Source organism: Arachis duranensis, chromosome 2 (genome assembly GCF_000817695.3).
Source record: "Arachis duranensis cultivar V14167 chromosome 2, aradu.V14167.gnm2.J7QH, whole genome shotgun sequence".
In the NCBI taxonomy this organism is placed as follows: domain Eukaryota; kingdom Viridiplantae; phylum Streptophyta; class Magnoliopsida; order Fabales; family Fabaceae; genus Arachis; species Arachis duranensis.
The window spans coordinates 79,040,294-79,068,005 of NC_029773.3; the positions used below are offsets into that span (position 1 = coordinate 79,040,294).

At 34.3% G+C, this 27,712-nt stretch overlaps 2 protein-coding genes across 2 annotated transcripts; one reads left to right on the top strand and one right to left on the bottom strand.

The window, feature by feature from the left end:
* Nucleotides 1-6,840: 6,840 nt before the first annotated feature.
* Nucleotides 6,841-13,334, top strand: LOC107475208 (protein DEFECTIVE IN EXINE FORMATION 1). The gene is made up of 13 exons (XM_016094833.3): nt 6,841-7,190; nt 7,319-7,429; nt 7,624-7,706; nt 8,857-8,974; nt 9,046-9,206; nt 9,429-10,111; nt 10,223-10,293; nt 10,540-10,796; nt 10,959-11,140; nt 11,814-12,097; nt 12,192-12,309; nt 12,389-12,571; nt 12,669-13,334. Exons 1-13 carry the CDS (start codon nt 7,045-7,047, stop codon nt 12,981-12,983), a joined length of 2,712 nt encoding a protein of 903 aa, XP_015950319.1. The 5' UTR covers nt 6,841-7,044; the 3' UTR covers nt 12,984-13,334.
* A 12,122-nt stretch (nt 13,335-25,456) lies between these two features.
* Nucleotides 25,457-26,968, bottom strand: LOC107475278 (uncharacterized). The gene has a single exon (XM_016094906.2). It carries the CDS (start codon nt 26,966-26,968, stop codon nt 25,457-25,459), a length of 1,512 nt encoding a protein of 503 aa, XP_015950392.2.
* Between the last annotated feature and the right edge of the window lie 744 nt (nt 26,969-27,712).

Here is a 27,712-nt window from a genome sequence, read left to right on the forward strand (position 1 = left end):
GCAAATACTTTTTTTATTGTAAGTGGTTAATGTAAACAATGACGCTCACGTCATAGAATAGAACTTCTTCTTTTTGGCCCAATGGTGATTTTAAGAAAACACAAAAATTCACCAAAGATTCAGTTTTGATCCAGATCAATTAATTTTACCAATACTTAGTTTGATATCCAGGAAACCTAGAGGGAGTCATCACCTGACCAGTTTTATCTCCTGTTGACTTAAGAGAAAAAAATAGATAAAGCTTTTCTTGATTTACAAAATCTGTCTTCAGACAGAGATTTAGTGAAAATATCAGCAAGTTGATCCTTAGATTTTACAAATTGTATCTCAATTATACCCTTTAGCACATGCTCCCTAATGGAGTGAAATCTCACTTCAATGTGCTTGGTTCTTGAGAGCAAAATAAAATTTTTAGAAATGTTTATGGCACTCATGTTGTCACAAAGTAAAGGGATACTATTGACTTGCAATTTGTAATCTGTAAGTTGTGTCTTAAGCCATAACAACTGTGAACAACAAGAAGAAGCGGCTATATATTCAGCTTCAGCTGTAGATAATGCAACTGTGGCCTATTTTTGCTTGACCATACATTTAGAAACTGTCTAAGAAAACAACAAATTCTAGACGTGCTTCTACTATCAACTCGGTCACCGACAAAATCTACATCACAATGTCTCACTACACAAAACTCATCAGACTTAGGATACTAAAGACTAAAATCAGCAGTATCATTAATGTATCTAATAATCCTTTTTACAACTAAAAGATGTGATTATTTTGGTTATGATTGGAATCTAGAGCAGAGTCCAACAACAATATCCGGTCTAGAGGATGTTAGATTCATAAGAGATCCGATCATTCCTCTATACCTTATTTCATTCACATCTTTGCCATTTTTATCATTTTCAAGTTCAGAGTTAGGATGCACACGTGTGTTCATTGGTTTGGAATTTTCTAAACCAAATTTCTTCACCAATTCTTTGGCATATTTGATGTGATGCACAAAAATACCGCTAAGTGTTTATTTGATTTGGAGTCCTAGAAAAAATGTGAGTTCTACCATCATATTTATATCAAACTCACTAGTTGTTAAATTTCTAAAATCAACACATAAGGCTTCATTAGACTCTTTAATGAAAAGAGTTGTATCCAATGGTACCTTTTTTACAACCATTTTTCAATAAAAAAGAACTAAGTCTTTCATATCAAGCTCTACGAGCCTATCTCAACCATAAAGAACTTTAGAAAGTTTAAAAACATAGTTTGAAAATTCTTTGTTGTCAAAACTGGGAGGTTGTGCCACGTATAACTCTTTATCAATGATACCATTTAGAAAATCACATTTGACATCCATTTGATAAAGTTTAAACTCTTTGTGAGCAGTGTATGCAAGAAATAATCTTATTACTTCCATCCTGGCAGCCGGAGCAAAAGATTTATCGAAGTCAATGTCCTCTTCTTGATCATACCCTTAAGCCACTAGTCTTGCTTTGTTTCTTGCAATACTTCAATCCTCACCCAATTTGTTTTTAAAGATCCATTTTGTATCGGTTACTTTTTTTTTCATTTGGATTTGATACCAAAGTCCACACCTCATTTTTCTTAAATTGGATTAGTTCTTCTTTCATTACCTTAACCTATGATGAATCATCGAAAGCTTCCTTCACATTTTGAGGTTCTATTTGAGAAATGAGAGCAAGATCATTGAGTTTCATTCTTCTTTTATTTGATGATCTTGTAATAACTCCTTGAGATAGATCTCCAATTATAAACTCTTGTGGATAGTTCTTCTAGAATTTCCATTCTCTAGGTTTGAGTGTAGCAAGAGCAAATCTGGTATTGGTTGGCTCAGCAATATTGGAATTTTCAGAACCGTCAGATCAGTAATAGATAAAATAGAATTGTCTCATGTATTTTGTTCTGCAGAATCAGTTACAATGTTTTCCAGCCAAGGGATCTGATTTAGCTTCACTTTGGGTTCCACTTGAGTTTTGTTTAGTTTCATTTCCTGCATCATTTTCTTCACTAACACTTGAAATAGAATTAGATTCACAAAATATAACATGCATGGTTTCTTCAATAATTTTATATTCACTGAGATGAATTTTATAAGCTTTACTAGTGGTTGAGTATCCTACAAATATACATTCATAAGACTTTAGATCAAATTTATCAAGATTGTCTTTTGTGTTTAAAACAAAATATTTACATCCAAAGATATGAAAGTATTTAAGATTAGGAGGTGTTTCTTTCTATAACTCATATGGAGTTTTATTTAAGAATTTTTGAATGATGGTACGATTTAAAATATAACAAGTTGCATTCACAGCCTCAATCCATAAGAATTTTGGTACATTATTTTCACAAAATGTAGCTCGAGCCATTTCTTCAAGGATTCTGTTTCTCCTCTCAACAACTCCATTTTGTTAAGGTGTTCTAGGATAAGATAAATTACGTGATATACCAAATTCATCACAAAATGATTTAAAATTTTGGTTTTTAAATTCCTTTCCATGATTGCTTCTTATGAAAATTTTTTTAAATATTTTTCATTTTGAATCTTTTTTAATAGAATTGAGAAGGATGAAAAAGCATCATTTTTATGAGTTAAGAAAAGAACCCATCTGAATCTTACATAATTATTAACTACTACTAAGTCATAGTGTTTACCACATAGGCTTTGAGTCCTTGCGAGACCAAAAAGATCAATATGTAGCAATTTCAATAGTCTTTTGGTTGAGATGTCATCCTTTGATTTAAAAAAAATTGTTTGTTTTTCCATTTGACAAGCATCACAAGTTAGATCTTTGTCAAATTTGATTTTAGGAAGACTTCAAACCAAATCTTTTTCACAAATTTAGAAATTTGAAACATGTTTGCATATCCCAATTTCTTATGCCATAACCATTTTTCGGACTCAATCGATACAAAACAAGCTACATTTTTTTTTACTTCTTCTAAGGTGAAACCATACACATTATTGCATCTTTTAGTAAAAAATAAAGTTTCACCCAAATTTTCACAAATAACTAAGCATTCTAACTTTCTGAAAATAATTTAATAATCTAGATCACATAGTTGAATAATATTTAGAAGATTATGTTTCAGTCCATTAACCAAGAATACATCATTAATGAAGGTAGAAAAATTCTTACCAACCTTACCTACAGTCACTATCTTTCCTTTTTCATCATCACCGAAAGTCACAAATCCTCCATCGTATTTGTTGAGCTTGATGAAGAATGTAGATTTTTCGCTCATGTGCCTAGAGCATCCACTATCTACGTACCACATGCCTTTCTTCTTCTTGGATGCCAGGCAAATCTGCATAATACTCTTAAGTGACTTTAGGTATCCAAATCATTTTGGATCATTTAATGTTAAACCTTTTTAGTTGCCCAAGAGTATTGCATTTGGTAATCACATTGTAGATTTTATTATTAATCTTTTTTTCAAAGATGAAGTATTGAATAGGTAAATGATCAAATCGGTTGCATGTATGACAAGTTTTTGCTTGCTGATTTTTCAAAAATAATTTTAGAGTTTTTGCTTGCTGATTTTTCAAAAATAATTTTAGATTTGTCATGATACCTCAAACCAGCCTTTGCAAAAAGAGGCTTTGACTAGCTAATAGTTTGTCCAAATTTTCAGAACTTTAGACAAATTTTGCTGTATCTTGATTCAGACTTTAGATTACTTTATGCAACCTTTTATTTTCTTCTATGCTGTCCAAAAATGCAGTAACAAAATGATTTCCTTTAAAAGTTTTAATTTCAATTTTAAGCTATTTGTTTTTTTAATAAGATCAACAGTATTTTTGACTTCTCTTAATTTTTTTTAAGGTAAGCATTTTCAGCCTTCAAATGTTATTTTTATATTCAAGTTCATAACATTTATTCAAATTTTTTTTAATTTTTTTATTGAGATTGTCAATTATTTGGTGAAATTTAACATTAGTGGATTTAAAATAGGGTACCTCATCATCTTGAATGTGATTAGCTATTAGACAAGTTTGAGAGTTGTGATCAGATTCTTTATCTTCTTCAGAGTCATTTTTCAGATCTTTTCAAAATTTAAGTATAAAATTCTAAAAAAAACAAGCTCTATTCTCTATTAATAACAACTCTATCAAGTTTCTTTGAAATGTCAACATTTTCTCTCACCCGCATATACCAAGTAAAATTTCTGCCAATAGATCCCATCTCCGCCAAGCCGCACAAATCTAAAGTAGATACAAAAGTCTCTGCTCTAGACAAATTAAAAACACTCCCTTTAATTTTGTTTGGCAACAAAATCTCATTAAAATTTTCCATAACAATCCAGGAACAAGAAAGCCTAGCTGACATAAGAAAAAGATGCTCCTAAAAATTATACCTCTAATTCTGGTGAGAGTTATCATACAGTGCACTACAAACTTAAATATTAGTGTTCATACTAATTTCACCAGTCACACATTGATCCACCACCTCTAAAACCCAAATCTTATCAAAAGAATTTAAAAAAAGACCCATATTCCACCACTATGTCCCGTGGCCTCAGTCACACCAACTCTTTTGTAACCCAAATTATTCCAAAAACTATTCATTTTATCAAAAGCAACATAAGTTTTAAGAACAACAAAAATGGATAAAATTTACGAATTAACTCTTTACAATGAACACAAGTCATCTTATTTGAAGTCCCTTCTAACATTTCATGACAAAATATTAAATTCCGAAAAATTCATAAAAAATAAGATAAAGAAAGAGAATCAACTCCTAGACTCATATCAAGTCTCTACCGTACCTTGCACTTCTACCGTTTTAGCCTTATTTTTCTCTTGTTCCAGAATGTCTTTCTGTCTTGAGCTTGTTCTATTTCTCTCAGAAGATGAGTTTTGTTAAGAATTTGGTTTCATTCTCTTTTTTTGCGTAACAACATTCGATGTGTTAGAAAAAGCCACTCCTCCTTTTGATGACTTTGTCCCTTCCTTCATATGAATATCTATTATGGGCCTCTATGAAAAAATCGTGCCTCCTAACTTCAAGTAATTTGGGTTAGCTTTGACATATTTTCCAATATGAAAATTCGTAGGAGTTTTTGCCTTATTTCTATTAGGATTTCTATATTGTGGTCCACTATGTGTATTATGCTCTCCCAACCCTACCTTCTCTCTTTTTTTTTCGAAACACTTGAGTCCACCTATCATCATTATTAGCATTCATTTCTTCATTAATCTCATGTAATTTCTCATGCATTGAATCCGCTTTCGTCATTTTATTCCCATGCAACGTCCTATGCAAAAATTTCATCTTTCCAACACTACCCACTTCCATATTTTCTTCCTTTCCAAAAACAAATTGATTTTTCAAATCTACTTCTGAGATTTTCTCTTTCTCATTTTGATTTTCAAATACTTTTTTTCTATTTTCTCTTTCCTGGCCTGAATCACCACCGCCGATTGAGAATCCTGACCTTTATTTGAGATCTATGACCCACTTGTAACTTTCGGACAAGATATACGATCATGTCCGAAACACTTGCAACAATCACATAAGAGATTCAGATTCTCATATTCAACCTGATATTTATGATTATTAGTAATTATCTCTGATACTACCAAACGACCCAAGTCAATTGGCACACAGATACGTGCAAACTTTTCACGTTTCGCTTTCTTTATTGCCAAATTGATCTTCATAGGAATTTCTATCACCAATGCAATTCTCTTCATAATTTTCTCATGATAATACCATATGTTTAACTTGGAGATACGTACTCATACTAAAGTCGAACTAAATGCCTCCTCATAAAGGTGGAAGATGTCGTCCATGGCTTAATAGCCAGATAATGGTCTCCTAACTTCCAAGACCCCTCCCCCCACAAAATCTTCTCACTGTCCTCGAGCGAATTGCTCTTCACTAAAAAATAGCCATACCTGATGTCTTTGATCTCATATCCACCACGAGCACGACATCCTGTGTATCATCGCAGTGTAGCTAACGTGCCTTCACATGACCTTAATAACAATGGAGGCATCATAAGATTTTGATAATGTCCGTGCACCCTTCATCGGTGAAACTCATACGAGGAGGATCTGAATCACCCTGTCCTCTTGCGTCATCCACCACCAAAAGTTTTAGGTTAAAACCTCCCACTACCTTGTCCCTAAACGGTACTCTAATCCCTTTCAAATCATCCTTAATCCCTAATGCCCCATCCCCATATTTTTTTCCTTATTACTTTCACCGGCATTGTTGGTTTCCTCATCGTGTTTTTTTTTTCTAGGTCCCACTCACCCCTCATTGCTCTCTCCTCTCTGTTTTAAAAACTACTCTTGACTTTTATTTGCTTATTCATAATTTTTCTAAAAAAAAAGTTAAAAACAAAATTTGTTAGTTAGTTGTATCCTTTATTAGTTATCTAACAAACTAATAAAATTGTATCATATATTTTATACAAATAACTTATTTTTAATGTATATTAAGATTAAAAAAATAAAAGTTAAATTATACAGTTAGTCTCTATATTTTTGGTAAAATTATAAATTAGTCTCTACACTTTAAGAACTTATAATTAGGTCCCTAAAAGAATTAAAATTTATAATTTAGTTCTCGTCGTTAAAAAAATATTTGATTTAATAAAATATTCTCAACATATTTTTTATTTTAACAGAATATTTTAGTATATGCTGAGAATATTCTATTAAATCAAACACTTTTGAACAACAAAGATTAAATTATAAATTTTAATTCTCTTTAAAAACTAATTACAAACTTTTAAAATATAAAGATCAATTTAAAAATATAGAGATAATCAGCATAATTTAACCAAAAATAAAAAAGACACCTGCTGAAAGACACCCATTGAAAATGTGTAAACACTAACTCTCAACCTCAACTCTTCGCACTCTCTTCTAATCTTCTTCCACCCTGCTGCTACATCTCCCACTCATGAGCTAGTTAGGGTTTATCATTTCATTTCAGATTTTCAATTGGATTGGTTTCGTTTCATTTCGTTTTCAGTCGAGAATAATCTGCTGGAGCCGATACCAGAATAGATCATATGAACCCCTCATTGCCGAAGAAGCCTTTTGTGCTGCTCTGCATCGTTCTCTGCACGTTCTTCACTTTCGTCCTCTCTGAGGATTCTGAGAAGAATGCCTTTCGGGAGCGCGAAGCCTCCGAAGACGCTCTCGGATACCCCGAAATGTACGATTTGCCCCCAATTTTTGCTCTCTGATTGACTCATTGCTTCTTCATTTCCATGATTCATGAATTAGACTTTGATTTCACAATTTTGTCCCTTTTAATTTGACTCTTTTTTTCCCTTGGAATAGAGATGAGGATGCGTTGGTGAATTCGAAATGCCCTAAGAATTTGGAGCTGAGATGGCAAACGGAAGTTAGTTCTAGTATATATGCGACCCCATTGATTTCTGATATTAACAGGTAAATTTGTTGTTCGGAAAATTGCTACTCTTTTTTGGTATTTGGTCAGTGAATTCTAGTGTGTGTGGACAGGTTTGATTCACAAAATGTCTAGATTTTGTTGTGTTCTGTAGCTGTGTTCTTACTTAGCTTCTTGTTGGGACTTTTACTTGTATGACGATGTGCTTTTTTCTTTCTCGTATTTTTATGGGCAGCGATGGGAAGCTTGAGATTGTGGTTCCATCCTTTGTACACTACCTTGAAGTTCTGGAAGGTTCAGATGGTGACAAAATGCCAGGTAAATTATTCTTGGCTGTTTTCTTTGTCATGATAAGCTTAGCATCAGTTAGTGACTTGTGAATTTTTAACTTTTAAATTCAATTACAATGTAGAGAAGGAGGTATAAATAGAGACACGATGTTTGATTTGAAGGAGGAGGAACATATATGGTGGGGAAGCTTACTCAGAATGAAACTTGGCATTCTAACTTTAGGTATTAAGCTACCCTTGAGTAGAAGGGCTAATTTTTTATGAAGATGGGGTGAATGATATGCTTGAGCTTGGAAGATTTATTAGTGATATGATACAAATGATGATATTCATATTAGTTTTCTCTTAGGTAAATTAAGTTTGCTTCTATTTGATAATGTTGGAGGTAGGCTCGATGTTAACACGGATTTAGCCTCCTTATATGGAAGAGCATTGTTTTTAAAGAGTCCAAGTTAGTCTTTGTTTTGCCATAGGAATATAGAGTTAGATCAATATCTATAAGTGTCTATAAGTATGATCAAAGAGAAGGACTCAGAAGGAGATGTTTTGACTTTTGAGTGAGTCTAGCTTATGGCAACATTGGTGGTCCTTACCCTATTTTGTGTCACTTCTGGGAGCACACATAGTGGTTTACCCATTTTAACAATTCCAGCTACACACCATGCTACATATTATATTTATATGCATAGGGTTTTTTTCTGTCTGATAAAAATGAGAACTTATTAAGATGAGACAGAGATTAGAGTATAAGATTTCCTCATGACAATAAGTAATGGGATAAACAAGCAATACAGCAAAAGATCAAAGCTTTCCAGCCCCTTGGCATATTAGAAAGAGACTCCTCTAAATAGACCGTGCTACATTCTGGTATTGACATGCCATTAGTAAAGTTGTATTGTCGATTCTTGTCATGGAGGTTTGTAATTAGTTTTATATTGGCTGTGTAACACAGCCTCCCCTCTCACCCAGCTTCAAAAGGCTATGTAAGGCTTCGAGGGAAAAAAAAATAGCATAACATAGCCACATTGGCAGAATTGCTCTTGGTAGTTGGTGGTAAAGAGGACTGATGCAAATGTGCATTTCAGACTAGTCGAACCAATCACAAATGCTTAAGGTCACACCTATTATGGTAGATGTGAAATTTTTGGTCTGAACTAGTCTTCTCAATTCCTTTGTAGGCTGGCCTGCTTTCCACCAATCAACTGTGCATTCTAGTCCTCTACTATATGACATTGACAAAGATGGGGTGAGAGAAATAGCTTTGGCAACCTACAATGGTGAAGTGCTGTTTTTCAGGTGGCTTTTTTTCCCCTAAACTTCTCTTATTTGTGAATTTTAAAAAGATTTTAATAAGCTATATATTGTAGGGTTTCTGGCTATATGATGTCAGATAAGCTGGTGGTCCCACGCAGGAAAGTGGCGAAAAATTGGTATGTGGGTTTGAATGCTGACCCAGTTGATCGATCTCATCCAGATGTTCATGATGATCAACTTGTTGAAGAAGCCACTATATTTAATTCTATGGCTCGTAAGTTTTATTTATTTTTTATTTTTATTTTTTTCCCATTTTCACTACTTTGATAATTGTTGCATATGGGTTACAGCTCTTGATTTTTCTTTTCTAATGAGTAGCTTTGAGCAGATGATTCTACCATTTTGTATACTGTTGCCCTCTATGTGATAGTGAAATTTTAAATAGAATTTGGGATATAATTTATCTGTGGTCTGTGGATAATGATTTTGCTTGTAGAAACTAATGGGAAGCACAAAGTCAACTCTTCAGCTGCCACATCAACGGAAAACCACCATGAAACACCCAGTGTGTCTAATCCAGAGCCTGTAAAGCAAACAAATGGAGCTCAAGTAGAAGAGAATAATAAGATGCCAAAAACAGCTGGTAATTCCTCTGGGAATGCTGGTGTTCAGATGCCGGCAAATGCTGATAATTCGTCTGTGAATGCTGGTATTCAGATGCCATCAAATGCTGATAATTCCTCTGCGAATGCTGGTATTCAGATGCCAGGAAATGCTGATAATTCCTCTGTGAATGCTGGTATTAAGATGCCAGGAAATGCTGATAATTCCTCCGTGGGTGCTGGGTCAGTGGAAGCTGCTAAAACAGATAACCAAACTAGCACAAAGAGACGCCTGCTGGAGGTTAATTCCAAAGGAGAAGAGCTAGGTGGCTCTGAATCCAAAGAGGGTAATGAGGGTAACCATGCTGCAACTGTCGAGAATGATGAAGGCCTGGAAGCAGATGCTGATTCATCTTTTGAGCTATTTCGCAACAGCGATGAACTGGCTGATGAATATAACTATGATTATGATGATTATGTTGATGAGTCAATGTGGGGTGACGAAGAATGGACTGAAGTTAATCATGAGAAATTAGAGGATTATGTGAATGTTGACTCACATATCTTGTGCACTCCTGTGAGTTCCTGGTTTGCCTTGTGTATAATATGAAATTTATTAATTCTTCATCTGCGAAAGTACCTACTACATAATGGCTCTTCAATTTATTCATTCTATTGTCTTTGCCAGGTCATTGCTGATATTGACAATGATGGTGTATCGGAAATGATTGTTGCTGTTTCTTATTTCTTTGATCATGAGTGAGTCTGTCTTTACTATCATGTGTCTAGAATTCAATTACACAAATTGGTTTCTGGCTATATTTTTTGTCGTCTTCCAACTTTCAAGTACACACATCACAATTCTTTATTATTTAGGAAGTATTAGAGTTTAACTTAGAATGAGATAATTGCTCTATAAGCTTTCTTGCTTAAATAAAATTTGCACCTGGAAGGGGCTGCTAATTTACTAGTCTGTCAGTAATTTGCCACCTTTTAAGCTGACAGGTATTATGACAACCAGGAGCACTTGAAAGAACTGGGTGATATTGACATTGGGAAATATGTTGCTGGTGGTATTGTTGTTTTTAATCTGGATACAAAACAAGTTAAGTGGACTGCAGAACTCGATCTTAGTACTGATACTTCAAACTTCCGAGCATACATATATTCTTCTCCAACTGTTGTAGATTTAGATGGTGATGGAAATCTGGACATTCTTGTTGGGACTTCTTATGGACTATTCTATGTGCTGGATCATCATGGTAATTTCTGGACTATTCTAAATATTGCTATTCATGTGGCAGTTTTCTTATTTATGTTCAACATTCTTTGGAATTGAGTGATTTTTATTTCATATGTTTATATCTTGTCCAGATCAATTCTAATAGTTTTTTTTCCCCTTAATCTCTCTCTCTCTCAAATAGGTAAGATTAGAGAGAAGTTCCCTCTTGAAATGGCCGAGATTCAAGGGGCTGTTGTTGCAGCTGACATTAATGATGATGGGAAAATTGAGCTAGTTACTGCTGATATACATGGAAATGTCGCTGTATGGACTCCAAAAGGTAGTTTGATATGGGAAAAACATCTGAAGAGTCTTATTCCACAGGTAACTTGACTTAGTATGTCAATCAATATCAAATTCTCAACCCTCCTCAGCACGTTAGTGAATATATCATGATTATGTGCACTGTGTGATATTAATAAAGAAGTGTTAGCTATGGGGAAAGCAATATCAGCATAGGATTTTTGAATTCTGAGTTGATGGGATACCTATAAAAGAATGTAGACTGCATTTTCAGTTTTTACAATATTTAAGGAATACTAGAAAAGGTAAGGATTGTTTGGTTTACATTTTCATTTTTAACATTTTTTGTTTTCAAGATTTGTGGGCAAAGAAAAGTGAAAACAATTCAATCATATTTTCTTCACATAATCCCGAAAACAGTAAACAATGAAAATAGAAAAGATAATGAAAATACAGACCAAACAGGCCTTAAAATTGTAATCTAGTTCCAAAATATTTGGTTGAATTTCTTTGTAGCAAATTTTATATTTAGATAGTGCTATTGGATGTTGGGTTACTTTAAAAGACTAGAAACAACAGGAGAACAAAGCAGGACTGTTAAAATACCATTGGTTGTCTTAGTCCTTCAAGTTTAGTCGGGGAATCGGTTTCCTATAGTTAATGTAAAAATACTAAACTAATTGTAGGTACAAGTTATGCAATGCATTCCCCTCAAATTTGAACTCACAATTTCACTTGATTTTATTTTCTTAAGGGCCCAACTATAGGTGATGTCGATGGGGATGGCCATACTGAGCTTGTTGTGGCAACACTATCTGGGAAGATTCATGTTCTTGATGGCAAGGATGGGGGATCTATTGGGAGGTATCCATATCAAACACATGGGAGAGTGATGAATCAAGTTCTTCTAATTGATTTAAGTAAACCCAAGGAGAAAAAGAAGGGATTGACTATTGTTACTACATCATTTGATGGTTATTTGTACCTCATTGATGGGCCTACTGGCTGTGCTGATGTTGTTGATATTGGTGAAACCTCGTAAGAGATTCTTCAACACGTGTCATGGATTTCCTTTCTATCATATTTTCCTGAAGTTAACCAATAGTCCAATATGACTAATCTACTGTTGCAGATATAGCATGGTCTTGGCAGACAATGTAGATGGTGGGGATGACCTTGATTTAATTGTTACAACAATGAACGGCAATGTCTTTTGCTTCTCAACTCCATCGCCTCATCATCCTCTCAAGGCAGGATATAGTTGAATTTTCAGATTTGATCCTTGACACTTTTGTTTTTGTTACTCATTTGCTTTATACCATATTTCAGGCTTGGAGGTTGCCTCATCAAGGAAGAAATAATGTTGCAACTCGGTATGGTCGTGAAGGTATCTATGTTACTCATCCTTCTAGAGCATTTCGCGATGAAGAAGGCAAGAACTTTTGGGTGGAAATTGAGATTGTAGATAATTACAGATACCCATCTGGGCATCAAGGACCCTACAATGTCACTGTAAGTTCTCAACCATATTATTCTATTCCTTTAGATTACTGTTTCTCTGGCAAGCACTCATTTCATCTCTTGCTTTCATATTGTGTAAATTGATCAGGTATCATTACTAGTTCCCGGTAATTACCAAGGTGAGCGAACGATAAAGCAGAACCAGATATATGCTCAACCCGGTAAATATCGGATTAAGCTTCCAACTGTGGCAGTAAGGACCACAGGAATGGTATTGGTTGAGATGGTTGACAGGAATGGAATATATTTCTCTGATGATTTCTCGCTGACATTCCATATGCACTACTATAAACTGTTGAAGTGGCTTCTTGTCTTCCCTATGCTTGGGATGTTTGGGGTTCTCGTCATCCTTCGCCCACAAGGCTCAGTGCCATTGCCATCATTTTCAAGGAATATTGATTAGTGATAATTACCTTGTATCAGGATTCAGGAGGTTTCCCAACCGTGAATGACTTCTGTGCCATATTGAGAGTGATATTTTCATGGTATATGCCTTGGTGCTAAAGTGGTATTCAGTCAAGAACTAGTTAAAGGCTTAAAGCAGATCATTGATGCGGAAGTACTCGTTCAGCAAAATTAAATTTAGGTCTGGTTAAGAGATAGTTAAAGAATACAAACGTATGAGATAATGGGATTTTGCCCTTAATATTGTAGTGTAATCTAATACTGAAAAGACTCCCCTGGTAAGTTTTTGAGCTTCCTTTTAACGGAATAGATATTTATAATCAATACATATTTTCTCGATGTTTTTCCATTTATATGTACATTCCTTTTTACCCCAAAAATCAACCAAGAAAAAACGTTTTATCTGGTCCCCATCGGAAATTCACTCACATTGTAAAGTGAGTCAGATTAAATCTTAGTTTTCACAAATCACATGGATCAAATTGGACTTTGGATTTTTCTTTTCTAGTCTCTCATGTACAAAAGCAAAAGCCAAAAACCTAGTCTAGTCTTTTGCGGTGTAATTCATATCACAAATATTTTGAAAATTAAATTACTTTTCCACAATTCTTTCTCAGATAATTTGTGATCGTACCCAAGAGAAAAGAAAACACTAGCAGTTTAATCAAGATAATTTCTGATTTTGAATCTTACCCGAAAAATATAAATCTTAGTTCCCCTTTAAATTTCTGAGTTAGACTAGTGAGGGTTTTGACACAACATCACACTAATCCTCCATCTATCATGTATATCGTACATTTCAATTTAACATGCATGGGTGGATCCCTTACGATGTTTACCTTTAAGTTGAATGATTTAGTCAATCTCTCATTGCATTCTAAGATCACAACTTACCCTTTTCTCTTCTCCCACCTTTTTATTAAGACATGGATCACATTTTATAAATTTTAGTAAAAGGTTAAAGAGATCATACCAATAAAGGTCGACCAACAAGAATAAAAATTGATGAAAGCCTTTTCTTGTCAATGAAGTTCAGTCTTTTACTATTTTGTTTACTTCCAGGGGAAAAAAATTAAAATAATTAGTATGCACTAACTATACACAAACTAGGTTTTAGAATTTGAATTACCTTTCACATAATGAGAGAAAATTGACTATTAATTTATGTGTTATTACAGGATTAGACAACAGTATCAAAAATTACACTATTAATCTATCCAAACTAAATTTAAACAATAATTATATAATAACTAACCAATTTAGGTTAGTCGAATGGTCAGCTCACTCATCCGCTTAAGTAAAGGTTGAGGCTAGCAGCAGACCTTTCAATTGAGCTCAGATCCGCAACGAATTAATTCTTAACTTGTCGAATTAGAATATCGTGGACAACCAAAAAAAATTTATGTGATAACTTATTTTTACCAAATCGAAATATATTATTAATTGAGAATATTAATTGGCTTGAAGCATAACCTTTTTTTTTGTTCTACTTGTACCATCTTAAAAATTCGATTAATTCAAATTTTTCCCTTATCATAAAGCTGCTTTAAGAATAATGTGGTGGTGTTGTAAATCCCCTACTCAGCTACACTATATAATTAGCACAGTTTAATTACACGATATAAAATACAGTTTGATGAATTAGTTCTCCAATGTTAGAGGTTGCTTCTAGATTAATCTAGCTTCCTTCCTTAATCTACATGGTATAGCTTATATTCTTTCATGTGGAGCCTCTGCACTTTCTCAATGAAAAGAAAAAGTGGCGGAAAGAACAAGAAAAGACCATCTTTTCTTCTTTCCAATTCATTCATGCAATTTGAATACAAAATTAAAAATTTAGGTTCACCGCCTATCTCATTCTTATCTCTTAACCCTTTGTCTTTTATTATTATTATTATTATTTTTTTGTAGAAAAGAAAATCTAACTGCCCTTTTCACGGTATGAACTTTGGAGTGGACAAACAATGTTGCTTTTTATTAATTTTAAATTAAAAAAATATTACAGTACAATTTCTTTCATAAAGCAAATTCAGTTAAATTGAGTCACCAAAAAAAAATTCAGTTAAATTGAACAATAAAATTTAAGTGAATAAATAAAAAAAAAATAATTTTTTTAATATAAAATTAACTTAATTAAACTTAATTAATAAAAAACTTATTAGTGTAACATTACCCTTTAAATTAATAGCTATACTATATCTATATATAGTAGGAAATCCCTATACTATATACATGTATCCCTAGATCACTAGATGTCTCCATCAAGTTCTCTTATTTGCGCCTTTGCCCTTTTGTCTTGCCCTACTATTACTTTCTACCGAAGATAATTGCTCAATTTAAAAATATTATTTTTTAATAGATAATTTTATATTAAAAAATTCAGATATATTAATTTCTTTTATAATCATACACTTACTATTAACGAGAAAAGAGAATAATAAAACAATAAAAATATAAATTATATTACGAGAATAATTATTTTATAAACTATATCTATATTATTTTGATTTATTTTTCTTAATCATTTATTACCTTTGTGCACAATTAAAATTCAATCGTTCTCATTGGGAAGTATAGTAAACATATAAAACAAAATTTTTACAATTTCTATGGGTGCATTTGGAAATTAAATTCTAAATAAATATTTTGTTTTAGAATAAATCATAGAAAATAAGAACTGAATCGATTTGCAAATTTTTATAGTTGGTTTATTGAGATTTTAATTGATCATTTGAATTTATAATTTTATATATTCTTATCTATTGTTTTTTAGTTATATTAAATAAAAAAAATTAAGTGATCAATATTTTTTCATTAATTTTGCCTTAAATTTGAATTAACACTAACTAACTTTTTATTTTTTTAGACTAAAAATATTGACTCTGTAGTATAATCAATTAAACAATCCGCTACTACTATTAGGCCATTGTCTAACACAGCGATTCAACCACAGTTGAATTTCTAAATATAATCGATTATAATTGTTTTTATCTAATTTTGAGATAGCTAAGTAACAAATAAAATCAAATCTAGTTCTTGACAATTCCAATCACACCCTATTGGGATTCCTTCTCTCAAATTCTTGTAGAATTATGTACCTCTCATCAAGGATATGATGTTGATAGGTGCGAACTCGTGTCTGGTTCATGGGAAGATTAGGATTTTATACCACCCATGATAAATTTCTTCACATGCCAAAATTAAGGACCACGCATAATGCACTACATATGACCTAATTATTTGATAAGATATATCTCCGTCAAAAACCAATATAAAGAATACAAAAATGTTATTTGTATCCTAAAATCAATTACTAAAATTATCTATTAATATTTTTATGTATAAATATATATGTGATTTAATTTATTTTTAATATATATTCATATTTTTTATGGGAGGAAAAAAAACTATGTTGGGAAAATTTTGTGCTTATAATGAGCTAGCTAACTCTTCCAAGTTTATTGGAGCACCATGAATAATTTCAAATAATGAAGATTAGAATAGGAAGAAATACGAACGATATGAGTTTATTAAATTATTTGCATATTATTTTTGAAAGGTAATTGCATGAAGTTTTTTATTTTTTTGATTGTCTACAGTATTTTTTAATTTAATAGATCAAGGATTAATTTGTCTGTAAATCTGATTTTCATTTAAAAATCAGTCCTTGACTAATAAATTATTACATATACAAAATAAAATTTAAATTTTGACATTTTTTTAAGCGAATGAGTGAGTTAATCACTCGACTAACTCAAGATAAGATTATGAATATTTCTGTTAAAATTTCACTATAGAGTTAGAACCGTTCGCTTTGGGATCATTTAGGAGCGTAATTAGCGTGGCAAAAGTTAGATTATTATCTATTTATACGTTACACATGCATTGGAAGATTTGCTTCCAACATATATGGATATTATGAAAAATACTTGTTTTATTTTCATGATGATGTCATTATGAAATAAACGTTGGTGCAAAATAATGCAAAGGAAGATGGCAAAAATGTTGAAATAAGTTTATCACAGACATGTTGGGGCCAAGTTGGAGGCTTTGTTTAAAGTGGCCTATCATTCCTTCCCTGCATTTTGTTTTTTCATTTTTATTTGCAAAATAAAAATTAAAGCCTTTGATTTATGAATGTGATGTATATATGTCTGTGGGGTAAAGAGTTCTGAATGAGATTATTCTTTTTCATCATGTTTTCCTGTTGTAATGATGATGTTTCTTATGCTTTTCTTCCTTTTTCTTTTTAATTTTTTTTAACTCATCTTATGTTACACATTTAGGCATGGACTTATGCAAACGATTCTCTCTCTCTTTTTTTTTTTCAATTGGTATTGTTGTTCTATTAAAATTATGCTACTTGTGCAAATAATATATTTATAATACGAAACATAGCACTAATTTATAATTTGTTTATTAAATAAAATATAAATTTAAACTTATAAGTAGTACTTATACCTTTTATTAATAGAAAATAAAAGATAAAACGACACAATATTTTATACTTGAGAGATATACATATAATATTAGAGTAAAGTATATTTTTTATTTTTAAATTTTGTTAAAAATTTTAAAAATATTTTTAAATTTTATTGTTAGGAAGACAAAAAAATTAAAATTTATTTTATTTAATATTCATTAATTATTATAACAATTAATAAACACTAAATAAAGTAAATTCTGGCTGATTTTACCAAATTCTTTTTGGTTTCCAAACATATTCGGCATCAAATATATTCATAACAATTAAATTTTTAAAAAGTTTAAGACCAATTTAATAATAATGCATGACAATTACGTCTAATTTATTCGTATTAAAAATTGTTTTTCTGGAATTATTGCTGAATTGATCCTATTTTTTTTTTAAATTAGCTACCAATAATATATTTGATGTAAATTAAAAAATTTTAGAATAAAATAAAATAAAATAAAATAAAATTTAAAAAAAATTTTAAAATTTTTAACAAATTTTAAGAACAAAAAATATATTTTACTCTATAATATTATTTCTTCATGGAATGACATTTATATCCTAAAGATATACATACCTATTAGACCTGTGTAACCAAATTTTGGTGCAAATGGTTTGTGTTATTATGGACAATTATTACCCAAACGTATATAGTTGGACAACATAATTGGATATAATGACCTCGGCAAATATTAGTGGAATGAATCCATGGATTAGATTCGCACACGTCTATAGCACACTATTGCATTCATTGCCAAGGTAATTGATTTTCTTTTTAAATAAATTAATAATAATTTTAATATATTGATACAAAAATGTTTTATCTATTCGTGTTGTTTAGCTTTTGATGAATTAATTTGGAGAAATAATAAACCATAGTAGTTAAGATAGCTAGATAGAGATATTTATGATTTTATATGTGAATGAGACTTTAGCTAACTTGGAAAATTTGTAAGGACTCTAATGTCTAAGTGAATGATTTAGCGTGAATAACTTGTAAATAATTCATACTATACTAGGGTATTATCAAGAATTTGATACAATGTCAAAAGCGTTTATTAACTTGGAGTGTAAGCTTTTATTATTGTTACCGTACGACTAGGTTGTGCCCAGCAAAGAGCTTCACCTGGGAAAGAGACCCGTAATGGCTTTGTTGTGCCACATGAATTTTTTTTTTTTTTTTACTAATATTAATAAATATTAGTTTTCTAACATTGTATGAATTTTAGATGTGTAGAAGTTTTTAAAATTTTTTTAAGATTTTTAAATCACAGTTGGCTGGATAAATTTGACCATCTTATGATGCTTCGATCGTCATATCTGATCTTACTAAGAGACGTGTTTGAAAGACGTCCCAAGACTATCAGAATCTGACCTACCTTAGACAAATCTAACCTGAATAGGCCCAAAAGATGTAGACTTTACAGACAGCTCGGTTACATATGTAGGAGATGTCTCCAGGGAGAAGTGAACATCGGTTTTGCATCCGTCATTAATGTATAGGTTTGCGATTATTTATTGTATTGTTTTGCTTTTCAGACTCATGTTGGTTTATTTTAGTGTTGTTATCCGTTAAATGATTTAGTTCAATATTTGTCTCCGTTGTATGGTTTATTTTAAAGTTAGTGTTTCTTGTGTGGTTCATTTTAATGACCGCTACCCTTGTGTGGTTTATTCTAATGTTGTTATACTACGCACTATGCACTCGTGTTATAAAATAGTTTGATTGTATATTGTGAAATGCATAACATAAAGAAAAACAGAATGAATATATAACATAACAACATGGAATACATAACAAAAACTGAAATACATAACATAAACCGAAATACATAACAAAAAATCCTCAGAAGAGATATGATCCGGTGAAGCAGCGTCGGAGCGCCTGATTCGTTGTCCTCTCTGGCCAGAGGGAGCCCGTCCTCGTCTTCGTCTCCAGCCTGCTCCATCTCGTCCGGTCTGCGCTCTTGTGATGTGAATGGACCGGGCTGTGCTGGAGTGGGTGCTGCGAATGCCAAAGGGGGTGTGCCACCAATGCAAATTTGGATCCACATGGATCTACATCTGGACAACTCATCCTCCTACATGATCATGTTGATCTTGTCAAGGAACTCTATGTCAAGGCTCTCATTGCCAAGCAAGTTCAATAGCATCTAACCTGGGCTAATGTACGTCTGACTCTCGTGTATTGCCACATCATTGGTAGGAACCCCGACGAAATATCCACCAAATCCTCGTCCGACCAAATCCTCACCTGCCTCAGCTCTTCCATACACATCACCGCAACCATAAACATCTCTCTGCCCACCTGTCTCACCTCCAGCTGCTTGGCCCTTACCTCCTCCAGCATGACCACGACCACCAAATCTGCTACTCCCACCCTGACCACCATCACCTCTACCATTGTGGCCCCAGTAACCACCTTCGTCACCACCGTTATCCTCACCGCTACCGATGTCATCCTCTCTACCTCTTCCTCCACATCGGGCTCTACCTCGACCACCACCTTTAGCTCCTCTACGGCTGCGACCTCTCTCCCTTCACCGTCCACGACCCCTCCCCTCCAACGCCTTGATGGCATCATCGAGCCATCTCCACTCATGATGACTTGAACTTGTCCCAACACGATGTCTCCATTCAACACGACATCTGTCTGGGACATCAGGCACTTAGTCCATATCAGGAATATGTTCGGGACCTCGCTGCATTGCCTCGCTGGAATCGCATCTACCCTGGGATCACCGAGGAGGAGCTCATGCGACAAGAATCTCCTTCAGTGTTCATGCCACCACTCCAAGTATGCATGTGAAGGTTCGGGGTCTGAAAAACATCAAACTGTAACACATGCTGGGTCATGTTGGCCCAATGAATGTGCCAACTCTGTAACATATAAGGAAACCACTGATCTCCACCTTTGACATCCTTTGACATCAATAAATCTATGTCTAGTGCGGCATGTGGTCGATGCTGTATGCTACCAAGCTGCGGCAGCACCCAATTCACCTGATGCCACTCTATGATAGTAAAATAGATCAAAGCTATCACAGTCCTCCACAACGTCATATGTCGTGGCTCTAATATCTCGGGGGTGGACTACTTGAATGACATCAGGCAAGCTATATGCCATCCACAAGAACTGTTAACAGAAGTACTTATCGTTAGTAGTCATAAACAGTAAACAATGCAAACCCTAATTAAGCGATGAACATACTAAAACCATAAATACTCGCATCCCCAGGCTGAAGTAAATCTATCCTAAGCCTCCAATGCGTGACTCGAGGTCTCTTGTCGCCCAATGTCAGATGATAACCTGACCATCTGAAAACCAAATCATTTTATCAAGAAGGAAATAAACAGATAACTTATTTAAGAAATGTTGCATAACCCAAAATCAAGTACATCGACACCAACGGGCCAATGAAAGACATCAAATCCATCTGGCAGAAACCATGGAACCTCTAGAAGATCCATGACTGCAGGAGCTGCAATGGACTAGCTAACTTGACGACATTCCTGTTTGCCACATGATACATACACCGGTATAACCATGAGAGAGTAGCAGACCCCAACTATACCAACCCATGTCCTCTAGTCTGGCGAAGTAGGGTAGCCAACGAATGTGAAGTCGTGTACCAGACTTATCGTCAAATAGCTGCATCAATAAGAGCATCATGATATACGTCCGGGCATACCTCCTAACCATCTCATCGTCTGCCTCCTGCGGCAGCTCACTAAATGTCTCCTACATCCAAGTGCACTTCACCGTAAACTTGTCAATGCAGTTCGCAGGAGGCAAAATACCCAACAACTCCTTAAACCATGCCCACGCTGGGAGGCCACCCTCGATGTGCCGCTCAAAGTTCGTGAGGCATCTGCTAATATACTGACTATCGATTGGGAGCCCTAATTGGTACGATATGTCCTGCAGCGTGATCGTACACTCCCTGAACGGCACGTGAAAAGTATGCGTCTCTGGACACCATCTCTCGACAAATGCACTCACCATTGGCTCATCCAATCTAAACCAAGTCTCGTTCAGCCTTGCAAGATGGTATAAACAGACCATCTGCTAGTACGGCACGATCCTGTCATCTAATGGCATACTGTGTTATCTTCTCATGCTGGTGATACATCGATGGAGCTGGACAACAATGAAAAATTATTTATCACAACTGTAACAAAATATTGTGCAATTAATAAAATTCTGAAAATGCTAAATATTGCAATCCCTAATTTTTAACAAATCATTACAATAACCATGAAAAAAATCGTTTATAGGAGCTAATACAAAACGCTGAATCAAGCATGACCCAAATCCAATTAAAAATAAAACTTAACCTAAACATATAATCTCACACATTCAATCAAAAGTAGAAAATGTTAAAATTAAATGGGCTTAACTACGTAACTACTCTGAACAAAAGTTATCCTTAATCTTACCTAAAAAAATTCGCAATACTCAATCAGCATCATGTCTGCCACAGTTGGGTCATATTGAACCCTAATCCTAAACTAAATCTTGCTGAATATAAAAATAATAACTTAAGAAATCTAACATAGCATGCAATCCTAGCTAACATTTTAGGTACCATTTCATCAAGTTCTCAAAATTTAACCACCTAATAGCTCACTACTTATAACTAGCACTTATATTGAAAAAAAAATAATTTTCTAATTCTACTAACGACTACAAACAACTACTACAAGAAGCATGTTAATATTACTAGGATGACTAATTTAAAATAAAAACAAAAATTTTTATTCACTAACCTCTTCATGGACAGCACCAGCAATATGTGCGACTCCATCTAACTGATAGAGACGATTGGATCGTCTTCCATGTGTTCAGATTTGAATTTCTAGGTTTTCTTTTCAAGATTTTCGAGGATGGAGATTGTGGTGGTGGGTGATTTGTAATTCGAATAAATTGAATTTGAATTTTATATATAGACACAGTATAAGTAAATCGACCCCATTTAATTCGATTTACTAAAGACCACCACTAGTAGTAAATCGAAGCTAATTTATTTGATTTACCGTTGTCACTAAATCAAAATTATTTTTCGATTTACTATGGGCGAATTTGAAATTTATCCAATTCATTATATATCGGCCTCAATCTATTCGATTTATTATAGAGGGGACTAAATCAAATTTTATTAATTAGATTTAATAGTAGATTTGAAAATCAGGCTATTCGAATTAGATAGATTCGATTTATTACTAAAATTTTTAATTCGAATTTCATAAATTCGATTTATATAGAAATGTAAATAGAGACATATACGTAATGTTTTTGTAGTTAGAGGATTTAGATAATTTTGAGGTTGATTTAGTTTATGAAAGTGATTATCCATAATTTGATTAGATTACAATATGAACATAAAATATATATAAAAAAAAAGTAAAAACGAGAGAAAACTTTGGTTTTGTAAGAAACTAAGAAAGGGTAACCTCCTATATATTTCACAACACTGGATACGTGTTCCCTATAATTAAGAGGAAATAAAAGAAAATAATTAAGCAGAATGATATTACTAAGTAGTGAGTACATACAACAACTCTATCCTCGTTTAGTCAATTCACTTCGTTTCCCTTCTGGTGAGTTAATTTCTCTGTCACTCCATTTTCTCATATATTTTATTTATTATTATATAATATTTATACATTAAAATTAATTATAATATAAAATATTTATTAAAATATAAAATATTAAATAATATAACTATATTGTATTATAGATGCAGCCTACATGGCAAGCCTAGTAAAAGTTGTCTGTTATAGGATTTAGTACAATGTCTGATACCTAAAATACTTAAGAAAACCTCATATTTTTTAAAAAAAATATTAAAGATAGTATTTTCTCGATACATTACTTTTTAGTGTATTAAGAAAGTAAAGATAACAATCAACAATTAAATTAAGATTGAGGAAATATAATAACATAACTATTTTAACATTAATGATACACAAACTACAAAAGCTAAGCCATAAGACTACATTTGTTTAGTGTATTTTAAATACATAAACATAAACATAAATGCATAAAGAATATATACATAAAAATACAAATTTTTTTTATTATATTTAATATAATAAACAAAATATACTAATATAACTAAATATTAATTTTCTTTTTATATTATCACCAATATTTTATCACTACTACTATAATTACTATTACTTTTCAGTTTTTATGATCACCACCCTTCAATATTAATCTAAATTATTTTTAGCAAAAACTCTTTTAATAATCAATTTAACAATTTTTTTTAAAAAAATTAATTTAAAAAACAAATTTATTACAAGAAATTTTTTTCTCTCACTTTATAACAATCTCCTCTTATTCTTTAAATCTAAAAAATAAATCTAGAAAAATAAATATGAAAAACTTCAAATCACGTAGAGAGAGAAATGAGAAAGACAAGACGAAGATGAAGTAGAAGGATAGAAAGAGAAATAAAAAAGGAAGACGACGATAGAATAGAAGCAAAGAAAAGACTGAGAAGAGGAGCATAAAAGTAGAGAAGAAACAAAAAAAAAAGAGTGATAAGAAGAGGAAAAAGGTGGAGTAGACATAAAGAAAAAAGTGAAAAGAGGAAAATAAAGAGAGGAGAGTGCGCGGCGGCAATGGCCGTAGCGGTAGCAGAGAGAAGAAGAAAAAAGGAGAAAAAAAAAAGGAAGAGGGTGGAATCTAAAAAGAAAATGAAAAAGGAAAAGAAGAAAGAGAAATTAAGATTAGGGATAAAAGTGACATTTTAAAAAATTACTAAGGATAAAAGAATAAATATTTGTATCTTATTCAATGTGTCTCGGTGTCTTATCTTTTTTGAAGGATACAAAATACATATATTTTATGTATGTTTGTGTGTCACCGTATCCTTCAAAAATCTTTGTCTCAGCAAATAAACGATAGACATGTACTACTGTGTCTATGTACTAGAGTCCGTGTTCCATCAAACAAATGTAACCTAATATATTATGGATGTTGGTGGTGCAATTTGGATCGATTTTGAGTCAAAGACTTATCCGATTCGAACACTAATTTTATTTGTGGTACGGTTTGAATTGGATGATTTTTTTTAAATTTGATCCAATTTCAAGCGGTTTGGATTAGATTGGATTGGATATATATATATATATAATAATAAAATATTATTATAATACATTGTGCAGTTTGGATTAGATTTGATCAGTTATGAGAAGTAGATTTAAAATTCGATCAGTTCAATCTAGCGATTTACAAAAAATAAAATACAATCAAATTCAAATTAATGAAATTTTAATCGATTTTTTATTTAAATTGAATTGGATGATTAATTTAATTTAGATCAGTTTAAATTTAAACACTTTTATCAATAGTTGAATCCCCTTTTTTTTATGTTCTTCTAAAGTTTAAATTTTAGCATTTCTTATTTATATTCAAGGGTAAAAAACGTAAACAAGCCAAGGAGAGAACAATTTGACACAAATAAGGCAAAGCAAAATCTGATTCATCAATCAACCAAAGCACATTTCTATGTAGTTCGAACCAACTTGGTTCGAACTCACTTTCCATGTAATTCGAACCAAATAAGTTCGAATTACACATTGTAACCCATTGCCACATAATTCGAACCAATTTGGTTCGAACTCTAACTCTATAATTCGAACCAATTAGGTTCGAATTACCCTGAAAAAATAGTCACCAAGTAATTCGAACTAACATGGTTTGAATTACTAAGAATTCGTTCCACACAGCAATTTAAGTTACGAACATAGTTTCCGCATCATGGCTTAATAAAATTCGTACAGTTATTTATTCCGGTGTGTATTAGACATACATTTCATTTAAAACTGCGGAGACAGAACATATTCATTAACTAAAATCCCATTCAGAGTACATCACACTAACGTTAACAAATTCTATCAATCACCAACTACAAGTAAGAAAACCGATAATAATGGAATCTAAACGCGAAATTGAAACAACAAAAGTACCAAAGCCACCAATACACCTAATCATGCCCCCGTGTGTGCTTTGCTCCTCCGAGCTGTGGGCAACTCCGACGTGTGTGGCCGGGCTGCCGACAAAGCCCACATCTCTTTGGCCGGTTCGGATCTGCCTCGTCCATATTGGTCTGTATCCGAGTGGACCTCGGACGACCCTCTCTCGCACGCCTCTTATTGGGGTCAGGGATGACAGTCGGCCCGTCATATGGTGGCCAGAATCCCTCCGGAATGGGAGGTGTGAAACCCATCCGATACACACTAAAAACCAAACTAAGACGATACACCTGGTGGACGTAAGGCTCCCATGTAAGCCGTGAGTAGGCACAGCATGCCAGTGCATGGGGACACGGGAAATGAAATGCCTGGAAGTATCCACAGTCACATGTCTGAGATGCAAGCGAGACTCTGTAGCTACCCAGTGAGAAAGAACCAGTCGAAGTTGTCTCTGCGACGGTGAACTCGGAGTTATCCCTATCATACACAGTAATCGTGAAGCACCTAGCCGTCTTCAAGTTAGCCTCTATACACTTCACCAAGTGCTGACTAAATTGTTGTCCGGTTCCCATCTGCGCCTCAGCCTCTCTCCCTTTGCGAACAAATAATTCGGCCAACCTTCCATATGTTGCCTTCACTAGCGAGCACACAGAAAGGTTTCTGACACCCTTGAGGATCGACTTCACACACTCAGATATATTCGTCGTCATGTGTCCGAATCTACGCCCCTCATCACAATGTTGTGTCCACAACGAATACTCAATCCAGTTCGCCCAGTCACACATCGCCGGGTCTTCGGACCTAAGAATATCAAACCAGTAATGGAACTCGACCTCGGTCTTAGCGTACGCCGCATTCACAAGTAGCCTCCTTGCGTCTTTGCCCTTGAAGGTGAGGGCGAAATTTGCCGCAACATGTCGAATGCAGAATGCCCGGTATGCAGACGGAGGTAACCAGCCTCCGTCAGAAGCCTCAAGTGCGGCCTTGATGCCGTTATGCCTGTCCGAGATAACCAGCAGACCCGACTGTGGTGTCACATGCTCACGCAGGTGGGAGAGAAAGAAGGACCACAACTCAGCATTCTCACCCTCGACTAATGCGAATGCAACAGGGAGTATATTGGAGTTCCCGTCCTGTGCAATCGCGACAAGCAACGTTCCCCCATACTTGCCATACAAATGGGTGCCGTCAATACTAACTAGGGGCTTGCAATGACAGAATACCTCGATACACGGTGGAAACGTCCAGAATAGTCTGTGAAAATAAGCTCGAGACTCGTCCAACTGTCCACCGACACGAACAGGGCTCGTCCTTAGGACTGCAACAGTACCAGCCATCGTCAACTGGACTCCTAACACCCACCTTGGGAGCTCGTTGTACGACTCATCCCAGTCACCATAGATGAGGGCAATAGCCTTCTGCTTCACCAACCAGACCCTCCTGTAAGTCGGCCTAAACCCAAAGTGTGTGGCGGTGGCATTTAGGAGCACCTTGATGCTGTCGGATGCATCAGCCCTAACCATTGGCATAATGAATGCCGATATCACATGGTAATCCAAACTCCTGTGGTCGCTGGAAATGGAGGTGGCGAGACAAGTATGCGGTCCGTTGTAACGTTTGACCTCCCAAAGTCTCTTGCGCTGTCGGAGACTAAGCCGAATCAACCATGTGCACCCATTGCCAAACTCAGAACACTTGCCCACATACCGGCGATAATCAGACTCCACGACCTTGTATTGTACCCCTCGACGGATGCTGTAAGTCTTGACACTTAAGAGGGCCTCTTCTTTATCCGGAAATTGCTGACCAACCTGAAACTCTGTCAGACTACAGACCCTTCAGCATCTCTAGCGCCAAATCCAGTCGGCTGCCCAGGAACCCCCTCCTGCCTCATGGCATCCAAGTCTAAAGAGGAAAAATGTGGAGGGTACTGCTGCGTGCCAGAGCTAGAACCACCACCCGCCTCAACAGGCTCACTTGCTCCAACATCATCGCCACTGTCATCAGCAATCATATCCGGCTCGACATCATCGTCCTCTGGATCATCCAAGAATCAATCTCCAACCCCAGCCGGTGCAGCACACTGTAAAGAGGTCCGCAGATATTCCCTTTCTCCGACCTCGTCGCCTACACTGTTGTTGAGATCAACAGCGAATGAAGGGGAGGCGACAGGTGGACGGGTGGCTCGTACGCAGGGACGGAGGAAGATGCAACGGCAGGTCTGGAGCTAGAACCGGCTACCGTGGCTAAAGTGGTGGTATTTCGGT

What these genes read in the sequence shown, in the direction of transcription:
- LOC107475208 (XM_016094833.3), top strand. Translation starts at nt 7,045, where the DNA reads ATGAACCCCTCATTGCCGAAGAAGCCTTTTGTGCTGCTCTGCATCGTT. An exon ending in TATATTTAATTCTATGGCTC is followed by an intron (nt 9,207 to 9,428) that starts GTAAGTTTTATT and finishes TTTTGCTTGTAG; the next exon opens with AAACTAATGGGAAGCACAAA. An exon ending in AAGGACCCTACAATGTCACT is followed by an intron (nt 12,572 to 12,668) that starts GTAAGTTCTCAA and finishes TAAATTGATCAG; the next exon opens with GTATCATTACTAGTTCCCGG.
- LOC107475278 (XM_016094906.2), bottom strand. Translation starts at nt 26,968, where the DNA reads ATGGTTAGGGCTGATGCATCCGACAGCATCAAGGTGCTCCTAAATGCC.